Source organism: Bactrocera dorsalis, chromosome 5 (assembly GCF_023373825.1).
Source record: "Bactrocera dorsalis isolate Fly_Bdor chromosome 5, ASM2337382v1, whole genome shotgun sequence".
NCBI lineage: Eukaryota > Metazoa > Arthropoda > Insecta > Diptera > Tephritidae > Bactrocera > Bactrocera dorsalis.
Window position 1 is genome coordinate 13,156,865 of NC_064307.1, and position 22,352 is coordinate 13,179,216.

Below are 22,352 nucleotides of genomic sequence, written 5' to 3' on the forward strand. Positions count from 1 at the left end.
GTTCATTATAAAGTACGACTTTATATAAACCTTTCCATGCTCTTTATCAAAATCGCATTCCTTATCATGTAAATATGGGTTTTGGGTTGCGTTAAAAACGAGTTGTAGATTCGTACCCGATGCCACAAATGAGATTTCAGTATGACCCTCACGACAACCATTGTGGAAACGCATTTGGCGTTCCTCTTGAGCACGTTCGCGGTATCCAGTATAACGGATTTCACTTTCCCGGCTCAAACGACGGAATAGTTCATCGCTTTCAAACTTCGCCTTTTGGTCGGGCACAACACGCGGCATTTTAAATATGAAACGCGGCCTTTAAAGACAACATTACTGCCAAATTATATATGTATATATTTTAAATTTTTTAAACACTTTACCTGGGCTGCTCATAGATGCCTATGGGGTCGTTGTAAATCATGCTGGCCAATGCTGCTTCATTCATTTTCGATTAAGTCTCTATATATTTGATTATATACGATTATTGTGCTATCTACTTTTAATTCACAGACAGATATTTAATGATGGATTATTTAAACCTTAATTTTTATACAGTAAAATTAACAGCACTCAATATTTATAGAAACTCACATCTAAATCCAAAAATATAACTGCACATAGTTGTTTTTCCACTTTTCTGTTGTTATACTAACATTTTTGCGGTTTTGTAGGGTTGCATTTTTTCTTACTACATACTAACATTTTTGTGACGTTCGCTACCCCAATTTTCGAGTTCGAATATTTTTAATAACAATTTTTTTGAATTCCGATTTATTTATAAATATACAAAATGCATAACAGAAATGATGAAAATATCTTTAATATCCTAATTAATGCCTAATTACGAATCTCATATCGCAATCATTGATCATTGATAAATGATGATAAATAATTCGCTATTAAAATTTTTATTTGCGTTAAAAAATCATATTTTGGTAACACATTTATTATATTGTGTTTATAAATAATAATAAATATTCATAAATAAATACACAATACCTAAAATAGTCCCCTCATAGTTTCAAATAAATAAGATCCCTCTATCGAAATGAGTAAATGACACACTGTCCCTATTTTGACATTTAGCTTCATTGCACGTGTATTATTTTATGTTTTGTATTATACGCGTAAATAGTGCATAATTTTTTAAAAAGTTTCTATTTAAAAAATTATATTATTAATTAACAAATGGCGCCAAACACAGGCTCTTCAATTAGTATCACGACGCAACCAAAAAATAAAAAAATTGTATTTGGCGATGATGGAGAAATCTTGGACGAGACCGCTGTAAAAAAACTAAATGCCGAAAAAAAGGAAAAGAAGAAAAAGTTTAAAGTAGATGATTCGGAACAAGATATAAAATCTGAAGATGAAGGTGCACAAGAAGTACTTGAAGCGGCGGAAGACGAGGATGATTACTTTGCCAAGCGCGAAAAGCAGCGCCAAAAAAAGAAAGATGAAAAAGACGAGTTGGACACAAATAAAAAGTGGTTCAATGTGGTAAGTATTTAATGAAGTACTGTAAAACTACGTATGTACTTGAATATACAGTTGATTTATTATGTAGTTCCCTGATTATCCTTCATCAGAGGAGGTGCTGGACATGAAAGATCAAGAACAATTGGAATTACACAACATATGCCAGAACGCTTTCGATGCTGAAATGCCAACATTTTTAAAACGTAAATTGTATTATCCTATTAAAGTACCGAGAATAATATTGTACAAATATTTCACACTTCAATAGATAATGCCTCCGATGCGCGTTGGTTGCAAACTGCTTTACGTAAAGGTACAGCCAAAGATCGAGCCAATGCCGGTGCTTTATTAGTCACAAGTAATCCCTTAGGAAATTTGGAGGCGCTGGGTATTTTAATCGGTTTTACCAAAATGTCGAATAAGTCATCAAACGAAGTGGTGACTATATTAGTTGATTTGTGGAAAAAAGTTTTGCTGCCGCCTCATCGTAAACTATTATCACTACAAATGCGTGGTGCTGACTGGAAATTGGTGCGCAAAAATACAGAATTAAGCAAAGAGAAACAACAACGTATATATGCTTACTGGCACTTCGAGAATGAGTTAAAAGAGCACTATTTTGGTAAGTACATACCTAATAAAATTGAGTTAATATTACAATATCACCTTTTTAGAGTTTCTAAAAAATCTGCAACAGGCACTACAAACGGGTCAAGAACATAATAAGAATGCAGGCATTGTAGCGGCATCGCAATTGTTATCTTTCGCACCAGAAAAAGAGCAAATGTTACTAACATTGCTTATCAACAAACTGGGTGACCCCACTGCTAAAGTCGCCTCAAAAGCATTGCATCATCTTACAGAAGTTGCTCATCGACATCCCAATATGTGCGGTGTAATTGTTGCCGAATCTGAGAAGCTGCTTTTCCGTAACAACATTTCTGATCGTGCTCAACATTTTGCACTTTGCTTTCTGGCCAGTATTGCACCGGCAGGTCGGCCTGAGGTTTGCTCGAAATTAGTAAACGTGTGTTTCGCGCTGTTCAAAGTGCTTGTTAAGAAAGGCGCTGTAAATAACCGTACCATGCAGGCAATTTTACGTTGCTTACAAAAGGCCATCATAGAGGCAAAACCCGGAGAAGGCTCAACGGAAATACTCAGCAAGGATATGCAAGATACCATCTATCGTCTCGTGCATTTGGCAGACATACACGTTGCAGTACAGACGCTGGGTTTACTTCTACAATTGCTGACTGTGAAAACCGAAAAGTCAGACCGTTTCTACAATGCACTCTATAAGAAAATGAATGACTTGGAATTAGTGAATATTGGTGTTAAAACCGCCGCACAATTACTGCATATCATTCATCGTGCCATACATATAGACTCAAATTTGCCTCGTGCACAAGCGTTTATCAAACGTTTGCTACAATGTGCGCTCTATATGCCAGCAAACACAGCTGCTGGTTGTCTAATTGTTGTACATAAATTGCTGCGCAGCCGTAAAGAGTTGGCCGGTGGCATAAGTCATTTTGGTAATGACGGAAAATCTGCCGGTGATTTGCCAAAAGCTCTTCAAGTTCACGCTACTGATGCGGAATTGTCCAAATTTGATAGCGACGGTGAGGAAAAGTATGAGGATATCCGCGATGAAGAAGAAGCTGCAGAAAAAATTGAAACCGACGAAGCTAAGGAAAATCCCTCGACGACTTCGTCGTGGCATCACGCAAAAGTGGCTTCAACGGCTTCTGAACAAAAAGTACGTGATATGGCACCCAACAAATATGATCCATATCACCGGGCGCCTGCCTTTGCCGGCGCAGAGTTTGCATTACGTGATGAATTATTGCTGTTGCGCGAACATTACCATCCCACAATACAAGTATTCGCCGATAATATACTGAACCGTAAGTGTCCACTTCAAACCAAAAATGTATATGAAAAGTGTTAGTAATTTTTTGATTTAAAATTGCAGAAAAGAGAATTGACTATTATGGCGATCCTCTTCGGGATTTCGGCTTACCACATTTTCTGGAACGTTTTGCCTTCAAAAACCCTAAAAAGTTGGATAACCAGAAGGATGAGGCGCCTGTTATATCGCATAAGCGCTATGTGGCGTTCGGAACGCGTGGCAAACCAATAAAAAGTTTGACGAAGTCGAACTGCACTGAGGATGAGATGTATATTTTCAATTTCCTTGAACAAAAGCGTGCACAAGCGAATAAAATCAAGAAGAAGGCTGATGATGTTGAGAACGAGGACGATGATGAGCTACTAAAGGAAGGCGAAGTAGGCGATGATGAATTTGAGGAATATCTTGGCAGTTACTTTGGCAAGAAAGCTAAAGCGGCAGCAGACGCTGAGGATGCTGAAGAAGAAGAGCTGGACTTCTTAAAGGAATTGGGTGGCGAATTGAAGTCACAAGACAAAAGCAAGAAGAAGAAGAAGGGTGCAAACAGAGATGACGATGACGATGCTGTGGAAGACATTGACGCGGATTGGGGTGATGATGATATTGAAGAAACTGATTTCGCCGGTGGCAGTGATGCATCTGACGATGAGGACGGCTCAATTAATGAAAATTATGACGAAGATGAAGATGATGACGATGGTTCAATATCACTAGACGATGAGGATGCGCCCGCTGATCTAAGTGATGAGGAAGAAGCTGACAGCATGCCGGAGGACATGAGTGGCACAGAAGATGAAGATGATGATGATAGCGGTTTTGCTGCTTCGAAGGGCAAAAAATCGCAAAAACGCTCACTAGCTTTGAATGAGAAGAGCTTTGCAAAGAAACTTAAACACAGTGATGGTAAGTAAAATAATTAGAGTATTTACAAATTTTTATTAAACGGCCTTGTTTCGTTTGCAGATATGAGTTCATTGTTCGCGGCTGCCGATGATTTCGCTGAACTGTTAGAAGAGACGGGTAAGACAAAAGGACAGGGCACTTCGCAAGCAATTTTCAATAAGGATAAATCATCGGTGAAACAATTGAAATGGGAGGAGAAACGACACTCCAACTCGAAATCATACACAAAGCGTTCGAAGAAAGGTGGCGTGAGTAAAAAAAACACTAACAAAAAGAGAAAATAAATAAAATTAGACACTTAGTTCAAGTTGTTAATTTTATAAGAAATCAATAAAACACAATAGTCATAAATTAAAAAAAAAAAAGGAAACGCATTTTTAGCACTCATAAATCTTTCAGTGGGAAGCGCATTAAGAGGTAAGCGATATAGAATATAGCAACTAAACCTTAAATTATAATTGGACTTACACTTGTTCACCCCAGTTTTCCATTTGTTATGCCCAATGAAGTTTTAACACTTAGAAGGAAACGTTGGAGATGAAATGGTCAGCGTTATGAGATTATTCGGTTCCGCCATGTCTCTGAATATATGTCAACTAGTACAGATATCTTATCGATCAGAAATTTTGCATTCGGAACCGCGGATATCGGATCATTATAGCATATCGCTGCAATACAAACTAAGCAGTCCAAATTTGGTCCTTCTACGGAAACATTTTAATTTCGCAGAATTTTGCAAGAATTATTTCCCAAGGCAACGGCACAATTTCAGAACAAATTGTTCAGATCGGACTTCCATACTATTTACTATATTTATGTACACATAGCTGTCGTTTAAGCTGACTGATGTGTTTTCTTGTTTTTATTTTGAAGCTGTCAGTTTCTAACACTAAAAAGTGTATAAAATATGTAAAATTTGGGGCGGCCACGATATTAATCGACCACACACCGACTGCAGGTAATGCACTCGACTACCCCCTTACTCATCATTTTCCAAAGAAAAAAATTTCCCTCTTCTGTATTTTGTTGTTAATAAAAGTTTCTTTGAATCAGTTATTTTTGTTGTCGGTGTTAATTTGGTATTATTTATAATTCTTTCTACATGCAATATACATACTTACATACAATTTTATAACAATTTCAATTTGCTTTTATTGTATATGATTTATATATGTATATGCATTTCTTAATTTTAACTAATTTACTTTTATAACTAATTTATATTCGACTCAATTGCTTACTAGAAAAAGTTGTTATCAATACTTTGCACTACTTTTATATTTAATACTAAATATATATTATTTTTAACTCTATTGGATCTTAACCGATTTCATGAAATATAGTCATGGTTGCTTATTCTAGTGTGAATAAATAGTATATTTTGTTTACCCACACATATTATAAGTACATACATATATATGTATGTATTTATATGCATAAATAACTAACTATACGTGTACAAGCTCTTTCATATTCGATCATTTCTTCTCTCTCTTTGGCTGTCTCTCTTACAACACATAATATTTTTTTCAAACTATATAAAAGTTATATGTATTTGCACCTAGTTGTATTGCCCTTTTTTCTTACATGTTTTCCCTCCATATTTGTGGTATGTTTTGAGCTTAATCATACTTATTAGAATCATTTTTTTTAGTTTTAAGGCAAAGGAAATTTTTTCACACATATGTATATACATATGTATGTATGTTATTGAATAAAATCTTAAATTACGATATACATAAGTTGTTGTTGGTTTTTGAATTACTAGCAAACATACCATACTAACACATGCGAAGCAGAGTTAAAAAATTGTTAAATTAAATAAAAAAATAAATATTAAAAAATATAATTTTAGATGGTTCGAGATTTTTGAATAAAAGAATGGTTTTTGTTTTTTTTTTTATTTCGAGAATCAGAATAAAAAAATATTAAAATGTGCTTCGGGAGTTTTAAAATGAATTATTTTTTTAATATCTTGGAAATTAGAATTTTAAAAAATATTAAAATGTGTTTTGGATTTATTAATGAATTTTTATTCTTTTTATATATTGGAAATCAGCATTAAAAAAAATATTCAAACGTATTTTAGGAGGTTCAAAACAAATTAAAATTTTTTGTAACATTTTGGGAATTAGAATAAAAAAATGAAATTTCGGGAGTTTTTAATTAAATAATTTTTATTTTTATTATATTTTTTTTTTAATTTGGAAATTAGCATTAAAAAAAGTATTAAAATGTGTTCAAGGATTTTGCAAGGAAATTTATAAAATTTTGTTTTTTTTTAATATTTTTTTGTTATTATTATTTGTATGTTTTAATTTTTTAACGAATAATATTAATTAGTTTCTGGAAAGATTAGAAATGAAAAATTAGTCAAAAATAATATTCAAAAATTATTTTTTTGCAAATATATTTTGAAACATGGAAGTTGAGTTATATCACTCGTACTTATGTAAGTCATTGAGAGGCCTGTCTTTTTTAATTTGTAATTCCGAAAATCTGATATAATATAATAATTGAAAAAAAATTGTAATTTCAAGAAAGAAAATTAAAAATAATGGAAAAACAATCCCAAACTTTGAATTAAAAATGAAAAAAAAAAATGTTTTAGTACCATTTTAATACAGAACTCGCACAGAGCTATCATCTTGAATACTGTTCTTACCGGACAGTAAATAAACTTACGCACTGAAATGATTAGATTGATTTATCAGTTTTTAATCCGAGATGTTTGGTATTTAAATTTAGGTTTGCAAGTGTTACTGTTTAATTAAAATATAACATTTTCAAATTTTATGACCAAATCAGTTTTTAATCCAAATTTTTTAAACAAAAAATTCGCAACGCTGCTCGTTTATATAAATAAAGCATTCGATTTTTAACCAATTCATAATTTAAAATAATTTTGAAAATATTATAACTGATTTTTCCATAATATTTCATAAATGTTTTTTTTTTAATCGTTTATAATTTATTTTTATTTTGGTTTTATTATTAGTATTAAAAAAGTTTGCACAAATGCTGCACTGTGGCATCTTTTATTTCTGTTTATTTTGTTATTTTAATTATTTTCCATTTTTTTGTCTCTGATATAAGGCAACTTTTATTTAAAGGCATCATTAATTATAAATGTTTTGCTTTACCTTTGTTTACTTAAATACATAGATTGATAATATATCTTTACAAATATTTTTGGTTTTTGCACAAAAAAATTAGTATTTTTAGTAATATTATTTTATTAATATTTTTGAAATTTCTCTTTGTGAAGTTGCATTGTTTGCTTAAGTCATGTCTGATTAATGTTTTTAAACTCCGATATGCATTTTTATATTCTTAAAAAACTGCGTAATGGTAGTTAAGCTATGCATACTGGTACATTGATATCGAATGTCCTCTCGACGTCGGCTTTTCCTACTCATACATGCATATAAATGGAAACCTTAAAGGAAATTCAAGTATTCAGTAATCAATAATTCATATTATTTGTGGGGACTACGGCCTTATTGTATTTATTTTTCATATTTAAAAAAATATATACTTGTATGTTCAGAATTACACAGATTTTGATTACTGTCCCTTTTATCAATATTCATATTTTACTTAACTTTATTGTTATTCTACTATTTGTTTATATAGTATGCATACATTAAATCTTATTTTTAATATATAATATATATTTTTAATTTAATATAATGTATTACTGATATATATTCACTGTTTACTTTTATTCAAGCAAAGAAATATTGTAGGCTTGTATTTATATACATTTTTCCCTATAATGGCTGTGTATCCTATTTTGGCAACAATGTAACATAAGGTTATTTGCTTATAAATATTTAATTTTACACTCAAAACTTTTTTATTATTTTAGTAAATAATTGATTTTAATAAATATTAATAAGATAACTAAAATTTTTTTATAATTATATTAATCAACCTTTTTTGATGTACATACTTTTAGGCGTATTCAAATATCTTTTTTCAGTATTTCTAAAAAATTGGTAAAAATTAAAAAAAATAAGAAGTCACATTGTAAAAAACATTGGAAAAAAATAGAAAAATGAAGAAGTCACATTGTGAAAATTGTAAAAAAAAAAGTTTTAGATTGAAATATTTCCGTTGTGTAAGTATCGGAATTTCTTACAAGCTCCTTTAAGTTGGAAAAAATTATGTATGTAGGTTATCTATACTCGATACTTGGTCAAGCTTCATTTGCGATCCACACCGTGTCCGAGAAATGGAGTGGTTTGTACAGATTTTAAGAAAACATCGAAAAGCCAATGAATGTTTTCATGAAGCAGAAATAAAAAATCATGCGGTTTTTTGAGAGGTTATGTCCAGCTATGAATTTCACGTTTTTTATGTATTTACATAAGTAAGTATATTCATTAGAGCGGGTCGATTATTCCTGTAAAATCTCGTGTGCGGAAAATACTCTACGGATCATTTTGAACATCTTTGCTTAAGAGAATATGAGTCTAAAAGCAGTTTCGGGCCGGCGATTTTTAAGGCGATGTTTAAAAAATCTTAATAAGCGGTTGTATAGGAATGACATATCTCCTTTATAATCATATATAATTGTCCAATTCCGACAAATGATCAATAGAATATGAAAATACATCTACGCATTAAATTTTGTTCGGATATCTCAGAAACTGACGAACAAATTTTGATAATCCCTAAAAAACTTCGATTCAAAAGGTTACTTAGTTCAATTTGTTGCGTAAAGTATAATAAGTATAATATACATATCGCTCATTTGCTGCAAGACCGGCATAAGTCAAAAAAATCGATTCTCCAGAAAACGCGTGTAAAGTTTTTAACTGACTACAACCTTACACGGTGACTCCAACCTTACATCTCTTCTCAAGCGGAGCATATAAGAGGTATTCATATGAATTTTGCACTCAACATGAAGTATGATATAACGAACAATTCTGCAGCATTAACTCAAAAATCACGTTTTTTGATTTATGCCGGTCTTGCAGCAAATGAGCGATATTATGTATCTTCATTCCTGTCGTAATATACGAATATGCAATACACTAGTGGGCAGAGTCGCTTTTTTTGTGACCATCTTTTAGGCGCTTTGTTATTTCGTGAAAAAATGACCGCCTTCTAACAAGCATTGAGTTGAAATAACGAAAGATCATATTGTATAAAATATTTATAAATACTATTAAAGTGAGGCAAACTGAAGCACATAATATGATTATAAATGAAATAATAAACACAAGATTAAAATTTTTCAAAACAAAATTTATTATTAAGTAATGCGTTGTAGTTTTTTTCGCGCTTGCAAGTAATTTAAAGTAAAGTAGAGTAAAATATATTATTTGTTTAATCATTATGCTCATATTAGATATACATATATTGTGTAGTTGAGTAAGATAATTGGCGTTAAAAGTATTTCGTTTAATTAATTAGTTAAATTGTGTTAAATGTAATGCCAACATACTTAAATAGAAGAAAAATTACAAACGAATTTATATATTAAAACTAAAAACGAACAAATGTAGCTAAATTCAACTTATATGAATATAAACAGAAATATTCTTGTAACTGAAAAGTTTAATAATAATATTAAAAATAAGCAAATTGAAACAAAAAAAATAAACATTATATTACCCTTGGGTAAGTTGTTGTTGTTGTAATTCAGTAGTAATATATATGCGTGCATATTTTGGTAATTTCTTTTAATATTTTACTAGAATTTATGCTTAGTTTATAAACAAAAACAAAAAAAAAATTAACTAGACTAAATAAATTTACGTGATTTGAGCTAGGAAATTATTTTATGTATGTATATTTACGACCCGTGGACGCAAATACACTGGCTTTGTTAATATTTTAGTGACTTAAAACTGTTTTATATATTTATATTTTTTTTTCGAATTTCACTTGCGAGACTCGATTTTTAGACTTCATAATGATACTTGAAGTGTTCAAAAATTATATTTCTTCTGTGTTTGACTTAACATAAACAGTAATGAAACTATGCATACATAGTTATACATTTGTATGTACAAAGCTTCACATAATCGTGCAAACATTCTATTATTTTTTATTTTATTTTTCAAAGTACGTATGTATGTAAGGAATAGACAATTAATTGCATTGGTGTTTAGATGCTTGCATTGAGCTGTAAAAAAATTAACTGTGTGTTAAATGTGTAATAAATGGAAAGTACTGTCAAGCGAATGCAGCAGCTTATGCCAATTGAATTATTACAGTTTTAGAGTTTTATGTGGATTGGCCAACATTTCACATAACCGATTTAAGCCATAGAAAACTTAATGTGAGCAACTGATTCGTTCGTTTCTTATCATCAGCACCAGCATAAGGCTGCCGCGCTTTTTATGCCGCTGCTCAATGATTTGATCTTTGGGTAGGATTGTGGCATACAGGTGTGTGTTGCGAAATCATATTTGCCGTTTTTAATTTAACAAATTTAATTAATTCAAAAATTTTGAACAGAGAGTAACGATAAAGTTTATATTTGATATATAATGCTATTTTTTTCTTTAATTAATTTGTATGAAGAAATACTTTAAATGTAATTTTTTCATAGTTAAACTTCACACAACTTTCATTTTCTCATATTTTTATGATTGACAGTTTTACATGGCCAATACAAATATATGTATGTATGTATATCGACTTAGTTCGTAAATAAAAAAATGATAACATCCCAAAAAAAAAGATTAATTACATTAAATAAAGAAATACTAAAAAAATAATTAATAAAAAATTAATTAAGAAATGATAATTAATAAAAAAAATTAATTAAAAAAAAATAAATAAAAATAAAAAAATAAAAATTAAAAAAAAAATTAAAATTAAAAAAAAAGAATTAAAATTAAAAAATAAAATGAAAATTAAAAATAGTACATAAAAAAGTACGTTTATTTCTAAAAGTGTATTAATTTATACTCATTGTATACAACAATCTGAGCAAGCATTATAAATTCGCAGCATTTTCTGTGGCGTGAAACATAAACATATCTTTACGTTTGTTCACTCTTTAGCTTTCTTATAAAAACATGATTATTTTAAATTTCATATGTAAGTGTTGCTTTTACGCTTCAATACGCACTAGAATAATCATATTTACAATTTTTATTTAAATTAACTCCATTACATTTTTTGATTTAAGACAACTCGAAAAGTACACTTCACTTAGACTTAGTACATACGTATCTGTTTGGTGGCCATAATTTAAATAACGTTACAATCGTTTGCTAAATATATTCAATTTTCTCTTTTATTATTAATTTAGTTATGTAATAATGAATATTCATTCTTTTTTTGGATATACAAACTAATATTACGCATATAATTATGTGTGTCTATTCCGTTTGCTTTGTTTAGTGTTTTTTGTGTGGTAGACACGTAAAACTGTTTGGTTTTGCTAAAATGTTATGTTTTTAATTTTTTGTTTTATGTTTCATGTATGTATATATACCGCGTATATTACTAAAATTAGGAGCAAATTGTATACACTTGCTTGTGTTTTAAACATTAATGGAAATTATAGTAAACAAATAGATTTTTGTTGCTTTTTTTGTTGGCTATGCTGGCGCCATTCATATTATTTGGCGAATTTTCCACTTCAGCTGTTTAGTTTTTTTTCTTTTTATATGCATATTTATAACTTCATTCTGTTTTCGCTTTTGTTTTTTGGTCTCGTGCAAATATTTCATTGAGATAAAAATTTCTATAAACTCATTCATCTCAATTAACTATTACTAAAAAAATTATGCATTTGTTCCTTATTTATTTAATAGCAGTCATTATCATAACTTTTGTTTTTTCACGTTTTTTCGGTATTTTTATAATTATTTTATTATTATATTTATTGCTCACATCTTTAAATATCGTTTAAATTGAACTATAGGTACAATAAGCTTTCAACGCTGTATTCATTATATTAAATACTAATTACCGTTTTAGTACTTGCAGTAAAATATTATGACAGTTAGTTTATACATACATAAAAAGTAAACACTAGGCGTGTAATAAGAATAGTACTTAAATGCATTGCGGAGAAAAAACTGGTTCAATGATATTCAAGTAAAAAAATTGAAAAAAAGGTAAAACAATCAAATAGTCGAATTTATAATTAAGATTTGTGTAGTTTGCTTTTGTGGTTTTATATTTATACCTGAATTTTTACTTCCAAACACTACACCCAGTTGAACTAATCTACAATTGAAGTGATGCAACAACTTCTCCAACCAAATCGGCTTAAATTGACGAACTTTAAGGTGTGACTCAATCAGGGTTGCAAATATTGAATTTAAAAAAAATTGAATAAATTATTTTTCGTTACATTGAAAATATTTATTAAAAATAAGTTTTCAATTTTTAATCACTAATAACGGATTACAAAAATTAATCCCAAATACCGGATTGAAAATTAAAAAAAAAACTTTTAATCCCAAATACGGTAGCTTGAATCGTAAAAGTACCGGATTAAAAATTAATTTTTAACCTCAAATACCAAAATGAATAAAAAACTAAATTTTCAATTTTCACTATTAAATTAAAAAATTAAATTTTGAATTTACAATCATAGATTAAAATTTAAATTTTTGATTCCGATTTTGGGATTAAAACAAAAATTGTAATTTTTAATCCAAAAATATATTTTTGAATTGAAAAACTCACAACCCTGCACTCAATGTAGTGAACGCATAACTAATTAACAATTAAATTCTCGGCAATATAACGAATTAACTAACTGTAAATAAATTTTCATAACTTGTTTCAAATTGAAGATAATTTGTTAATTATTTCAAATTCACACTATACAGAATCAAAAGAGAATCAAATGCCGCTGGTTAAAAAAAATATAAACCAAAATGCGTATAACCATTTTAAATGACATTTGCATAATACTAAAGTTTATAGAGCTTTTATAAAAAAAAAAAACAGTTTTTAACACATTTAATATGTACTCTTCTTCGTTACACGCAAAACTGCAATAGCCTATTATTCCCGCTGGCTTTTAAATGAAAACATAACTGAATTTACAAAAATAACTTATAAAGATGTGAAAAGTAAATATGTAGTAATTTTGACCACATCTATAGCCCACTATGAATTCTAGTTCCACCATAATGCGCGTAAGATGCGCCAATCATTTATATACGTGACGTTGACGCAACGTACGTAGCGTGCCAGCCGGTACTAAATGCACCGCTGTCGACGGTACAATATCCTTAATGTTACTTTCATGCTTGGCATTCAGACTCCCACTTTGGCTGTGCTTGTGTCGCGCCTGTCTTTCCGTGTTAGTCATGGCTTTGAAGGTTGCTTTTGATATGGGTGTAATGATTTCGCCATTTTGTTGCTTTGGAAGCATTTCTTTAGTGTCCGCACTGATATTGGCACGCCTATCACTTTGTACGCCTTCATTATTTTCCCTTTTTATGTCATGTGTTTGTGTATTATTAGCGTTTGCCGTGTCCTCTTCCTGTTCCTGAGCTTCACTCGATTGTGGTGTTTGATATTCATAGTAGCGACGTTCGATTTTGAAATAGCGTAATGCGTTTTGTGTGCTAAATAGCAAGAGCGTGAAAAAGCGATAACGTGCTTTGAAGCGTTGTGCATATTTCGCACGCATTTGCGTTGATACACCGAGCCAGTTGTTTTCATCATCGTATGTGGGCATGCGTATACTGCGTCGGTTGCGGCGTGATCGTATGGTTTTCGATTCGGCTGCTAATGTTAAATCAGGGTTGCTGCTTATGCTGTCTTTTTCAGTACGCATATTCTCTTCTGCTACGTCGGTGTTTGGCATTAAATCTAACTCACTTTCCTGTTTTACTGTGTCCACTGCTGCTTCTTTACTCCTAGCGCCAGTCTTAGTTTTCTTACTTGCCAATTGCTTACGGGTACGCAATTGTTTTACATTTCGTTGCTTTATTGTATTATTCGTACGTAGATCTTGTGTTTGTTCATTTGTCTCCAACGTTTTGGCCATTCCATTATTATTCGTCTTATTGGTTTCGTTAGCCATATAATTAGTTTTCAGTTCACTAAACGCTTTCTTAGCTTTAGTACCAGCGTTTTTCTTAATTGCACTTATATCTCCATTTGTCTTTTCAACGACTGGTTCAGTCTTCATTGGTGCTGCCACATTTTCTATTGGTTGATTATCGTCAATATCAACAGTAGCAATTTTATTCTGCTCAATCTGTGCTAATAGTATATCAATATAGTTCATTTTACGTTCGATAATTTCGTCTTCGTCGAAACCAGCAAATCCATTCACTTCCACTTCATCCTCTAGCATGCTATCGTTCAGCTCGTCGGCGCTTACAGTCTTTTCGCTAGTAACACACTCAAGTTCAATGAGTTCACCGCACTCAATTGGTTCTCCACTTGCTTCTAGTCCATTCAAACTATTTACACTTAATGTCTGGCGTTCGATCAGTGTGTGATCAGAGGATTTACTGCGTCCTAGGCCGCTGGTTGTGTCGCCTTCAGACTCGAGACGGTTGTGTGTCGATTGTGTATCGGATTCATGCGATGAGCTGGCTTGTTGTTTTGCCTGCTGTTGCTGCCATTCATTATAATTGTCTAGTTCATCGGCTTCCAGCACCGCTGGTTGCTGTTCTTCTATTTCGCCTGCTACTTCCTCCTCCGTCTCAACCATCTCATTTCGTTCAGCAATAACACCCTCCATATCTTCATACACAACATTTGCATCAGCACCATCTACGCTCATATCATAGCCTACGAGTTCATCTACATTCGTCACGACAGCGCATTCTCCCGTCAGCTCGGCTACCGACACATTCTCTGCTGTGTGCCTTTCTGTGGCAACCACTTCCTCCGCATCATCCTCCTCATCAGCAGAGTGTTCAACTTCGTCTGATCGTTGGCGGTTCAAACGGCACAGCACCTTTTGCAGTTCATCGAATTTCGCAAACAAGAACTGATGACCCAGCAATCCTTCAATGGACGCACGCTTCACGGATTCTTGTTGCAAACAGAAGTCTACAATTAGTTGCCTCATTGCAAGTTTGGCATTCTTCCAACGCGGCGATTTAGTTTGCATTTCACCATCCATTATACGCTGCCTGACGACACGGTCATGAATTTGCTCATTCTGACTGCGCCTGAACGGAGGATGACCCATATACATGGCGTAGAGTGTTGCGCCGAGACACCACACGTCATAGGCTTTGGAGTACGTTGTGCATTGTGGATCCGCAAGACTTTCTGGCGGTGCATAATCGAGTGTATAACGGGGCACATCTTGCCAAGTATCGGCCTTGGAGTTATAGCTGAAATGAACACACATCATTGGTTGGTTAACATCAACAAAAATGCGTAAGGATGTAGCTTCGTAAAATCATTAAAAATGGCTTCGTAAACTCACCTGGCAGAGCCGAAATCGACTAATTTGATACGTCTCATTTGCGTATCGGTAAATAATATATTTTCCGGTTTTATATCGCCATGTATGAAATTCTTTGAGTGCAAATATTGCACAGCATCACAAATTTGTAGGAAAATATCACAGCATTGTGACTCAGAGAGACCGCCAGACGCATGTACCAACTGTTGCAATTCACCGCCAGCCACATGTTCCATCACAATCCAAATGCTCGAGCCATTACGGTATGTATCAATATATTTACAGATATTCCGATGATTACACGATCTCAAGGCATCTACTTCGGCAGGGCGATATAATTTTTCAGACACCACTTTAGCCACGTAATTACAATGCTTTTCGGTGTCAGTTAGTGTGTAGCAGCTGCCGAAACTGCCATTGCTCAATACGCCACCTAATTGAAGCGTGGGCGGACTATTTGTTGGATTCTAAAAAAAAAAATTGTGCGTGGTGAATAAATTTGAAATGTACGAATTTAGGTATGTGGGCTCTTACCATCAACGGATCTTTGCAATACTCAACGTCATAGACGTTTTGCAGCGCTTTGCGCGATTTCAAGTGTTGCGGCGCCACATATGAGTAGCCACGGAACAATCTATGCGTATTAACAGGAACCGGAGCTGGGGAATCAATCACTGGTTGTTTGGTAAATTCCTCGCTGAAATTTTGTGTGTCATCTTCGCTATCTAGATTGGGCTTGAAGGGCGCTTTTCGTCTTTTACTCTTCAACTCATCCCAGTCGATACCTTTGAAGAAGGGATGCTTTTTGATTTCGGCAGCATTTTTACTGTTACCGCCTGAAAATATGTAATTATTTTATATTAAAATTAGAAAAATTTTAAAATTTAATAAAATCAGCTTTAAAAATTGAAAATGCTTCTCATGTACATACACTTCGTTCTCACAATATGATTTATTCGGTAGTTTTTTATTTACCACTATCCTACTTGTTAAGCGCTAACTATACTTTACAAATATATATTTTAAATTTTAGTTTTTTTTTACTAAACTCACCTAAACGCTTCTTGGGATCTTTATGTAGCATTTTCAGTATAAAGTCTTTGACTGTATCATTCAATGTGGCTGGCAGCACTGGGTCGACTTTTTGTATGCGACGTGAAATGTCGACTTGAGAGTTTTGTTGTTCGACAACGGTAAAAGGCGAGGCGCCAGTGAGCAATTCATATGTGAGCACGCCCACAGACCACCAATCGGCAGCGAGATCATGTCCAGTAGCACCAGCGCGTATGATTTCTACAACGAAGAAATGTATAAAAAAACGTTTAAAAAAACAAAATAGTTTTATGTATATGTACCTGGTGCCATGTATTCTAATGTGCCACAGAAGCTGTGCGCACGATGATCCGAATCGGGTTCGAATATCTTTGATAAACCAAAATCGGCCAACACTATGTGTCCCTGTCCATCTAGTAAAATATTTTCGAGTTTTATATCGCGGTATATGATACCCAATTTGTGCAGATGCTCCAAAGCGAGCACCACTTCGGCAATGTAAATGCGTACGGTTGCCACCGAAAAATGCTCGGCCGTATAGAGATGAGTAAAGAGTTCGCCGCCACTTACGTAATCTATTAAGTGCAAGTATATATAAAATTTAGACAATATTCTTGTTAAGACTGGGGGAAAAGTGTTATAACAGCTTACCCAAAATTAAATACAATTTCGAATCCGTTTGGAATGCATAATGCATGCCAACTAGGAATGGACTTTGTTGTATAGCCTCGAGAACCTACAAATATTCAAAAGGTGTTGAAATGTATTAGTATATATATTTATATTTTCATATTAATGCAATAAACAAAGCTTTTTTATAAATAAAATTTGTCGGAGTCCAATCCGATAACCGTCAAAGTTCCAGAACCTTCAGAACTTTTGCGCTCTAGGTTAGCTAGCTAAGCGTTTTTCTCGAAACTGTGTTTTTGGAGTCAGTTTGCAAGGTTTCTCGAGAACTACTCAACCGATCTTCATGAAATTTTACAGAGGTCTTTGAGATACAATTCTTAAAGACTTGGACTTTGGTTTTTATTCGATGACAACTATTTGAAAAATGTCGCGACAATTTCTCTGAAATTTTCATTTTTTTTTTTAAGTGTCTGATAAAATTCTAATTTCCATTTTTTTCCATCGTCCAATTTCTAAGTTCAGGTTTTAACTAAAACACGTATTTTTTTCTCACTTCAGATGATCCTGTAAGAAGTTATTCTGCCAGCGCGGGCGCATCTTTTTTCCGAGGGGTCACCGGAAATGGCGTCGCAATGGCCGAGTTTAAAATATTTTTTTCCAAAAACTTCAGAATTTCTTTGTTAATAGTGTTTGTTTGTATTAATAAAAAAATCTAATAAAATATTAAATTTTTTTAAGAGAAAAAAATTTTTGGAAAAAGTCTGTTTTTACCCGAGGAAACCCATGTAACGCTTTCTATGACAACATTCAATATCAATGACACATACATATATCAGGTGCAAAAATGTGTCTTTCAATTCTTTAGTTACAAACTAGTTACTGTTCCAAATGAAACAGTTGACTAATTAACCACCTGTAGATTGCTCTGCATGATATGCACATAAGTAACCGTATTTATTTTGCGACGTGCTTTTGACTCTTCGGTATCACGTTGCATGATTTATATATAATTATATATGTATGTATATACATACATACATCGAAATGTGTAAATACATATATATGGTGCATCACAGCTGTGTTAATAAACCTCTAAAATATTGAGAAGAATATTTCGTTTTCGTATTGGTAACCAATCGTACACTACGTCGGCTACAATTCTAAATATTCTATTCACGCACGCTCATTCTTCTTTTATGTGCATAAAAGCATGCATATTCTCTATATATTATGGGTGCGTTTTTTATGTATTTAGTACATACATAGATACATATACATATGTATGTTCGTATTTTGGATCGGTGTACGTGCGTTTTGTTGTGAATGATGAACGATGCCGACGAAAGCATAACAAAAGCACAACAAAAACAACACGACCGATGTTGTAATTAACAACAACACACAGTGGTCAAGAAAATGTTTGAAGAAAAAAATATAAATATGTATTTATACTGAGGTACTACACAATATTCGAAAATACAAAATTTCGAAAACGAATCGAAAAAATCCCAGTTCAAAATTTACAACTAGCCAGAAGCAAAGAGAACTTGGTGTGAACGTACAGTTACGAGATGACTTGGACTATTTTCAAAAAATAAGTGAGCAATAAGAATATGTTATTTTGAGTTTAATTGACGAAAAGTACATTTTTGTTGTGCTTCTTGAAGTTAACAAACAAATCGAGTACTACACACTCTTCAAAGCGGGTTCCTTAAGGATTCATGACTTAAAAATTACAGAAAGCACACTCGTAGCCAATATCAGCATATTTTTTACAATGAGCTGATTTCAATATGCCACATTTTCCTTCGAGTAGCTTCTCCAATCTTAGTAAGTATGTTTGGTATGTTTGTATACAAAAATATACTCATATGCACTTGCATGCATTCAATGAAATATACAAATTTACACTCCTAAATATCATAGCATATTGAGTACGTTAGTACAGCTAGCAATAAAGTGGGAAAGATGTTGTATTTTCAATTCGTTCTGCTTTCCATTTTGCTGAATTCGTGCTTTACTTTCACTTCCATCTTTTTATGCCCACTTATTCGTACACTTATGCATGCTTTTATACTGAATTTTAATTTTAAATTCAGCTTTCTTATCTCTTTCAAAGAGAAGTCGTTGAAATTGACATAATAGTAAGACTATTTGATTGTCTGTATACTATACATAAGTGTATTCAAGGAATCTTTTCAGCTTTTTATTGAACACATTGAAATTCTTTTGTAGATTATAAGGCGTGATTTCCGTATGCATATCGGCTGATCCTAGATTGTTATTGAGAGTTACAGCATACAGATAAGCCTCTCAAAAGGTAATAATAAATGAGTAATAGATGAGGAATACTTCGCTCTCTCAAAAAAATGATTATTTTCTGCTAAACATTTTTTTCCAAATTTCTTTCTATAGGGTTTATACACTTAAAACCAGCATATTAAATATTTGAAAAAATATTTTAAATAATATTTAAGTTTCAACCTTGTTAAAGATTTTTTCTGCATGATCTAAAGTCCAGAGTAGCTTAAACGCAACCAGAAACGAATTAAATTTAGTATTGTTAAGCGAAAAAAGTCCCCATCAAACAGAATCTCACAAAAAGCTGACAGCAAACACAGTGATGATATATTGATGTCAATATAGTGCCCAATAATGTGTCCATCGGTGTATGTTTGCGCAAATAAGACGTATCGTTTGGATTATTATGAAATTCTGAGCACCTTGGTTTTTTCCATCAACACCAGTCGCATTTATTTGTGTTTTGAACATTTGTCACGTGCATGCGTATGTAAATATATACATACGTCTCATCGTGCACAAAGATTCCCGAGTGAGAAGAGCTAATAATATAATACGATGGCTGCAGTGAAAATCTATTGAGCTGCCGATGACATGGCTAAACAATTAATCACAACAGGTAGCTATTGCAAAGAAACATACATATTATATACTACGAGTGTGCATGCACGTGTATTTAGTATATATTTTTGTTATTTATCAATAGCTCTGTCGCGTTGCAATAAAGAAAAAAACAATTATTATATTTGGAGCCGATGGCCAACGACACGGTGCCAGCGCTGCAATTCTACGTAGATACATACATGCACATGAATGCAAGTATATAAGACACTTACATACGTACATACATATGTACATATGTACATATTCGTAGTACATGGTAAACGTTGTTACTTCAGATTCGTGTGTCTCGAACGACTCGTTTGTTTTAGCAGCTACCGCTATTGGGGCTTATATATTTAGGCATTGTTGTTGCTGCATACTTGGATTATTTTTAGCTTCAATGTGAATTCAACATTTACAAGGCCTTGTTTGCATTTCTCGAAATACAAAAACAAAAAAAATTAAAAACAAATATACTATATGCAATGTCGGCAACGCATACTTATTAGCGTGCGCTTTCAATTTATTTTTTATTGTTTATATGTAATAATAAAGCAATCAAAACCGCAAAATATCTGTAAGAATATTAATAAGACTTCTAGTGCAAACTATAGGTATGTATTCTTTCCCAACGAACTGTATGCAAAAGAAAGACGAGCATTATTTATTCAGTGAAATTTGAGTGATAAATTACCAAGCAATTATATATAAAGTTGGGAATCCCCTTTTTGGATGATTGTGCATATAAAGCATAAGCATACATATGTATGTATATGTATTTACTTATGCATGTATGGATGTATGTGTATACTCAAATATGCTTTATTACAGACAATATGGGTGATGTAATGTGTGAGCTGACAACTTGTCGTTGAAAGGGGATTTTTCGAACTACTTGAAAATGAAACAAGAAAAAACGTTAACTTAAAGTAATGGCAATAATACGCGCAGATCCTTGAGAAGAAAAGAACATAAGCAATTTTTCAGTTCGGTATCTCAAAAATTGTGGGACTAGTTTGCGTATATTCGAACAGACATCTATATTATATACTTTTGAGGGTAACCGACTTTTCCTTTGGGTGTTGCAAATTTCGTGGCAAACGTAATATACTCGGTTCGGGGTATAAACATGTACATACATACATATGTAAAGAGATATGTGGAACCCGAGTACTAATATTTTCAAAGAAATCTGTCAAGTTTGCCTGAAATTCCAAGCTTCTCACTTTTATCACCCGAAATTAGCTAGGTCAAAAGGTTTTTGATAATTTCATTTCGATTGGTAAAATAAGGTTCTTAATGTAAAAGAGATATCAAAGCTATTGAAGATCATTGGAAATACATACATATGTAAATGTCAATCTAAAAACAAGAAATATTAAGAAATAATATTTGCTGTTCACATATTCATAAATGAAACAAAAAATACATCCGTAATCTTAAATATTTCAGACTCTTAATTACTAGCGCTGAAAACTTCAAAAACTAGGACAAAATCAAAAGCAGCGCACAATAAATATGTAGTATATGTGTAACTTTAGGTCATCATAAACGCAAATGTAAATTTACATATTCAAATATGTGGCCACATACGTAGTTATCAATACACCACTCTTGCATATGTAAAAACGATTCCGATATCTACGCAACATCTATCAGCACCCATACACGCACATTATGTTTCTAAATAAAAAATGAAAGCAAATCACTGAAGCAAAATTTCTGCAAAAGCACAACTCAGTGAGGGAGTTGGTATGTGTGTCACTTGTTTAGCCAGCAACCACAACTCCAAGCAACCAAAGTGCCGGCCGAAAAACACGTTGCCAACGCCAACAATTTACATATACACACACATGTAAGTATCTAACTCAAGCGCAACCTGGTAATACGAGGACTCCGAAGGTAAAGCATCAAACGAAGTGAAAGTGAATCTGTTTTATGTACGAATAACGGTATATAACCACAAATGCTAAGCTTTCTTTGATTTTCTAACTCTTCGCAGTTTCATTTATGGTTGCGCGGTTTGCATTTCACTTTTACTTGGACTGCAATGCTTGTGTGAGAGTATACCAATACATATGCACTCATAAGTTTGTGGTG

At 32.5% G+C, this 22,352-nt stretch overlaps 4 protein-coding genes across 12 annotated transcripts in view; 1 reads left to right on the plus strand and 3 right to left on the minus strand.

Annotated features, from left to right (window-relative positions):
* Positions 1 to 644, minus strand: LOC105224448 (protein big brother; the record flags this gene model as incomplete). The annotated part of the gene is given in 2 exon segments (XM_011202530.4): positions 1 to 316; positions 381 to 644. Coding segments are annotated over 2 exon segments (381 nt in total), but the record flags the coding sequence as incomplete, so codon positions are not given.
* The window catches only part of LOC105224455 (EMI domain-containing protein 1), a 175,279-nt gene that overhangs the window by 83,777 nt on the left and 69,150 nt on the right, over positions 1 to 22,352 (minus strand). The gene's annotated exons all lie outside the window — the stretch shown is intronic.
* LOC105224447 (CCAAT/enhancer-binding protein zeta) lies at positions 1,069 to 7,777 on the plus strand. Of its 2 annotated transcripts, XR_007422986.1 has the most exons (7): positions 1,069 to 1,500; positions 1,568 to 1,682; positions 1,748 to 2,101; positions 2,154 to 3,386; positions 3,455 to 4,294; positions 4,355 to 4,711; positions 4,778 to 7,777. XR_007422986.1 is itself a non-coding variant. In XM_011202529.4 (6 exons), exons 1-6 carry the CDS (start codon positions 1,189 to 1,191, stop codon positions 4,576 to 4,578), a joined length of 3,078 nt encoding a protein of 1,025 aa, XP_011200831.2. In that variant the 5' UTR covers positions 1,069 to 1,188; the 3' UTR covers positions 4,579 to 7,777. The 2 variants fall into 2 exon arrangements, 1 of the variants encoding a protein (XP_011200831.2); XM_011202529.4 differs by having other exon boundaries at positions 4,355 to 7,777.
* LOC105224446 (chromosomal serine/threonine-protein kinase JIL-1) overlaps positions 11,180 to 22,352 on the minus strand; it is a 36,703-nt gene continuing 25,530 nt past the window's right edge. For all 8 annotated transcript variants that reach the window (XM_049458358.1, XM_049458357.1, XM_049458355.1 and 5 more), the window contains 6 exons: positions 17,370 to 17,454; positions 17,021 to 17,293; positions 16,719 to 16,958; positions 16,200 to 16,501; positions 15,687 to 16,132; positions 11,180 to 15,591 (listed from right to left, as the gene is read on the minus strand). In XM_049458358.1, coding sequence (XP_049314315.1) covers positions 13,437 to 15,591; positions 15,687 to 16,132; positions 16,200 to 16,501; positions 16,719 to 16,958; positions 17,021 to 17,293; positions 17,370 to 17,454 — 3,501 coding nt within the window. In that variant the 3' untranslated portion in view covers positions 11,180 to 13,436. The remainder of the gene's footprint in view (positions 15,592 to 15,686; positions 16,133 to 16,199; positions 16,502 to 16,718; positions 16,959 to 17,020; positions 17,294 to 17,369; positions 17,455 to 22,352) is intronic.

Bases quoted from the DNA above. Each gene is read 5' to 3' on its own strand.
- LOC105224447 (XM_011202529.4), top strand. From the start codon at position 1,189: ATGGCGCCAAACACAGGCTCTTCAATTAGTATCACGACGCAACCAAAA. The intron at 2,102-2,153 runs GTAAGTACATAC...TCACCTTTTTAG, and splicing joins GTTAAAAGAGCACTATTTTG to AGTTTCTAAAAAATCTGCAA. The intron at 4,295-4,354 runs GTAAGTAAAATA...TTTCGTTTGCAG, and splicing joins GAAACTTAAACACAGTGATG to ATATGAGTTCATTGTTCGCG.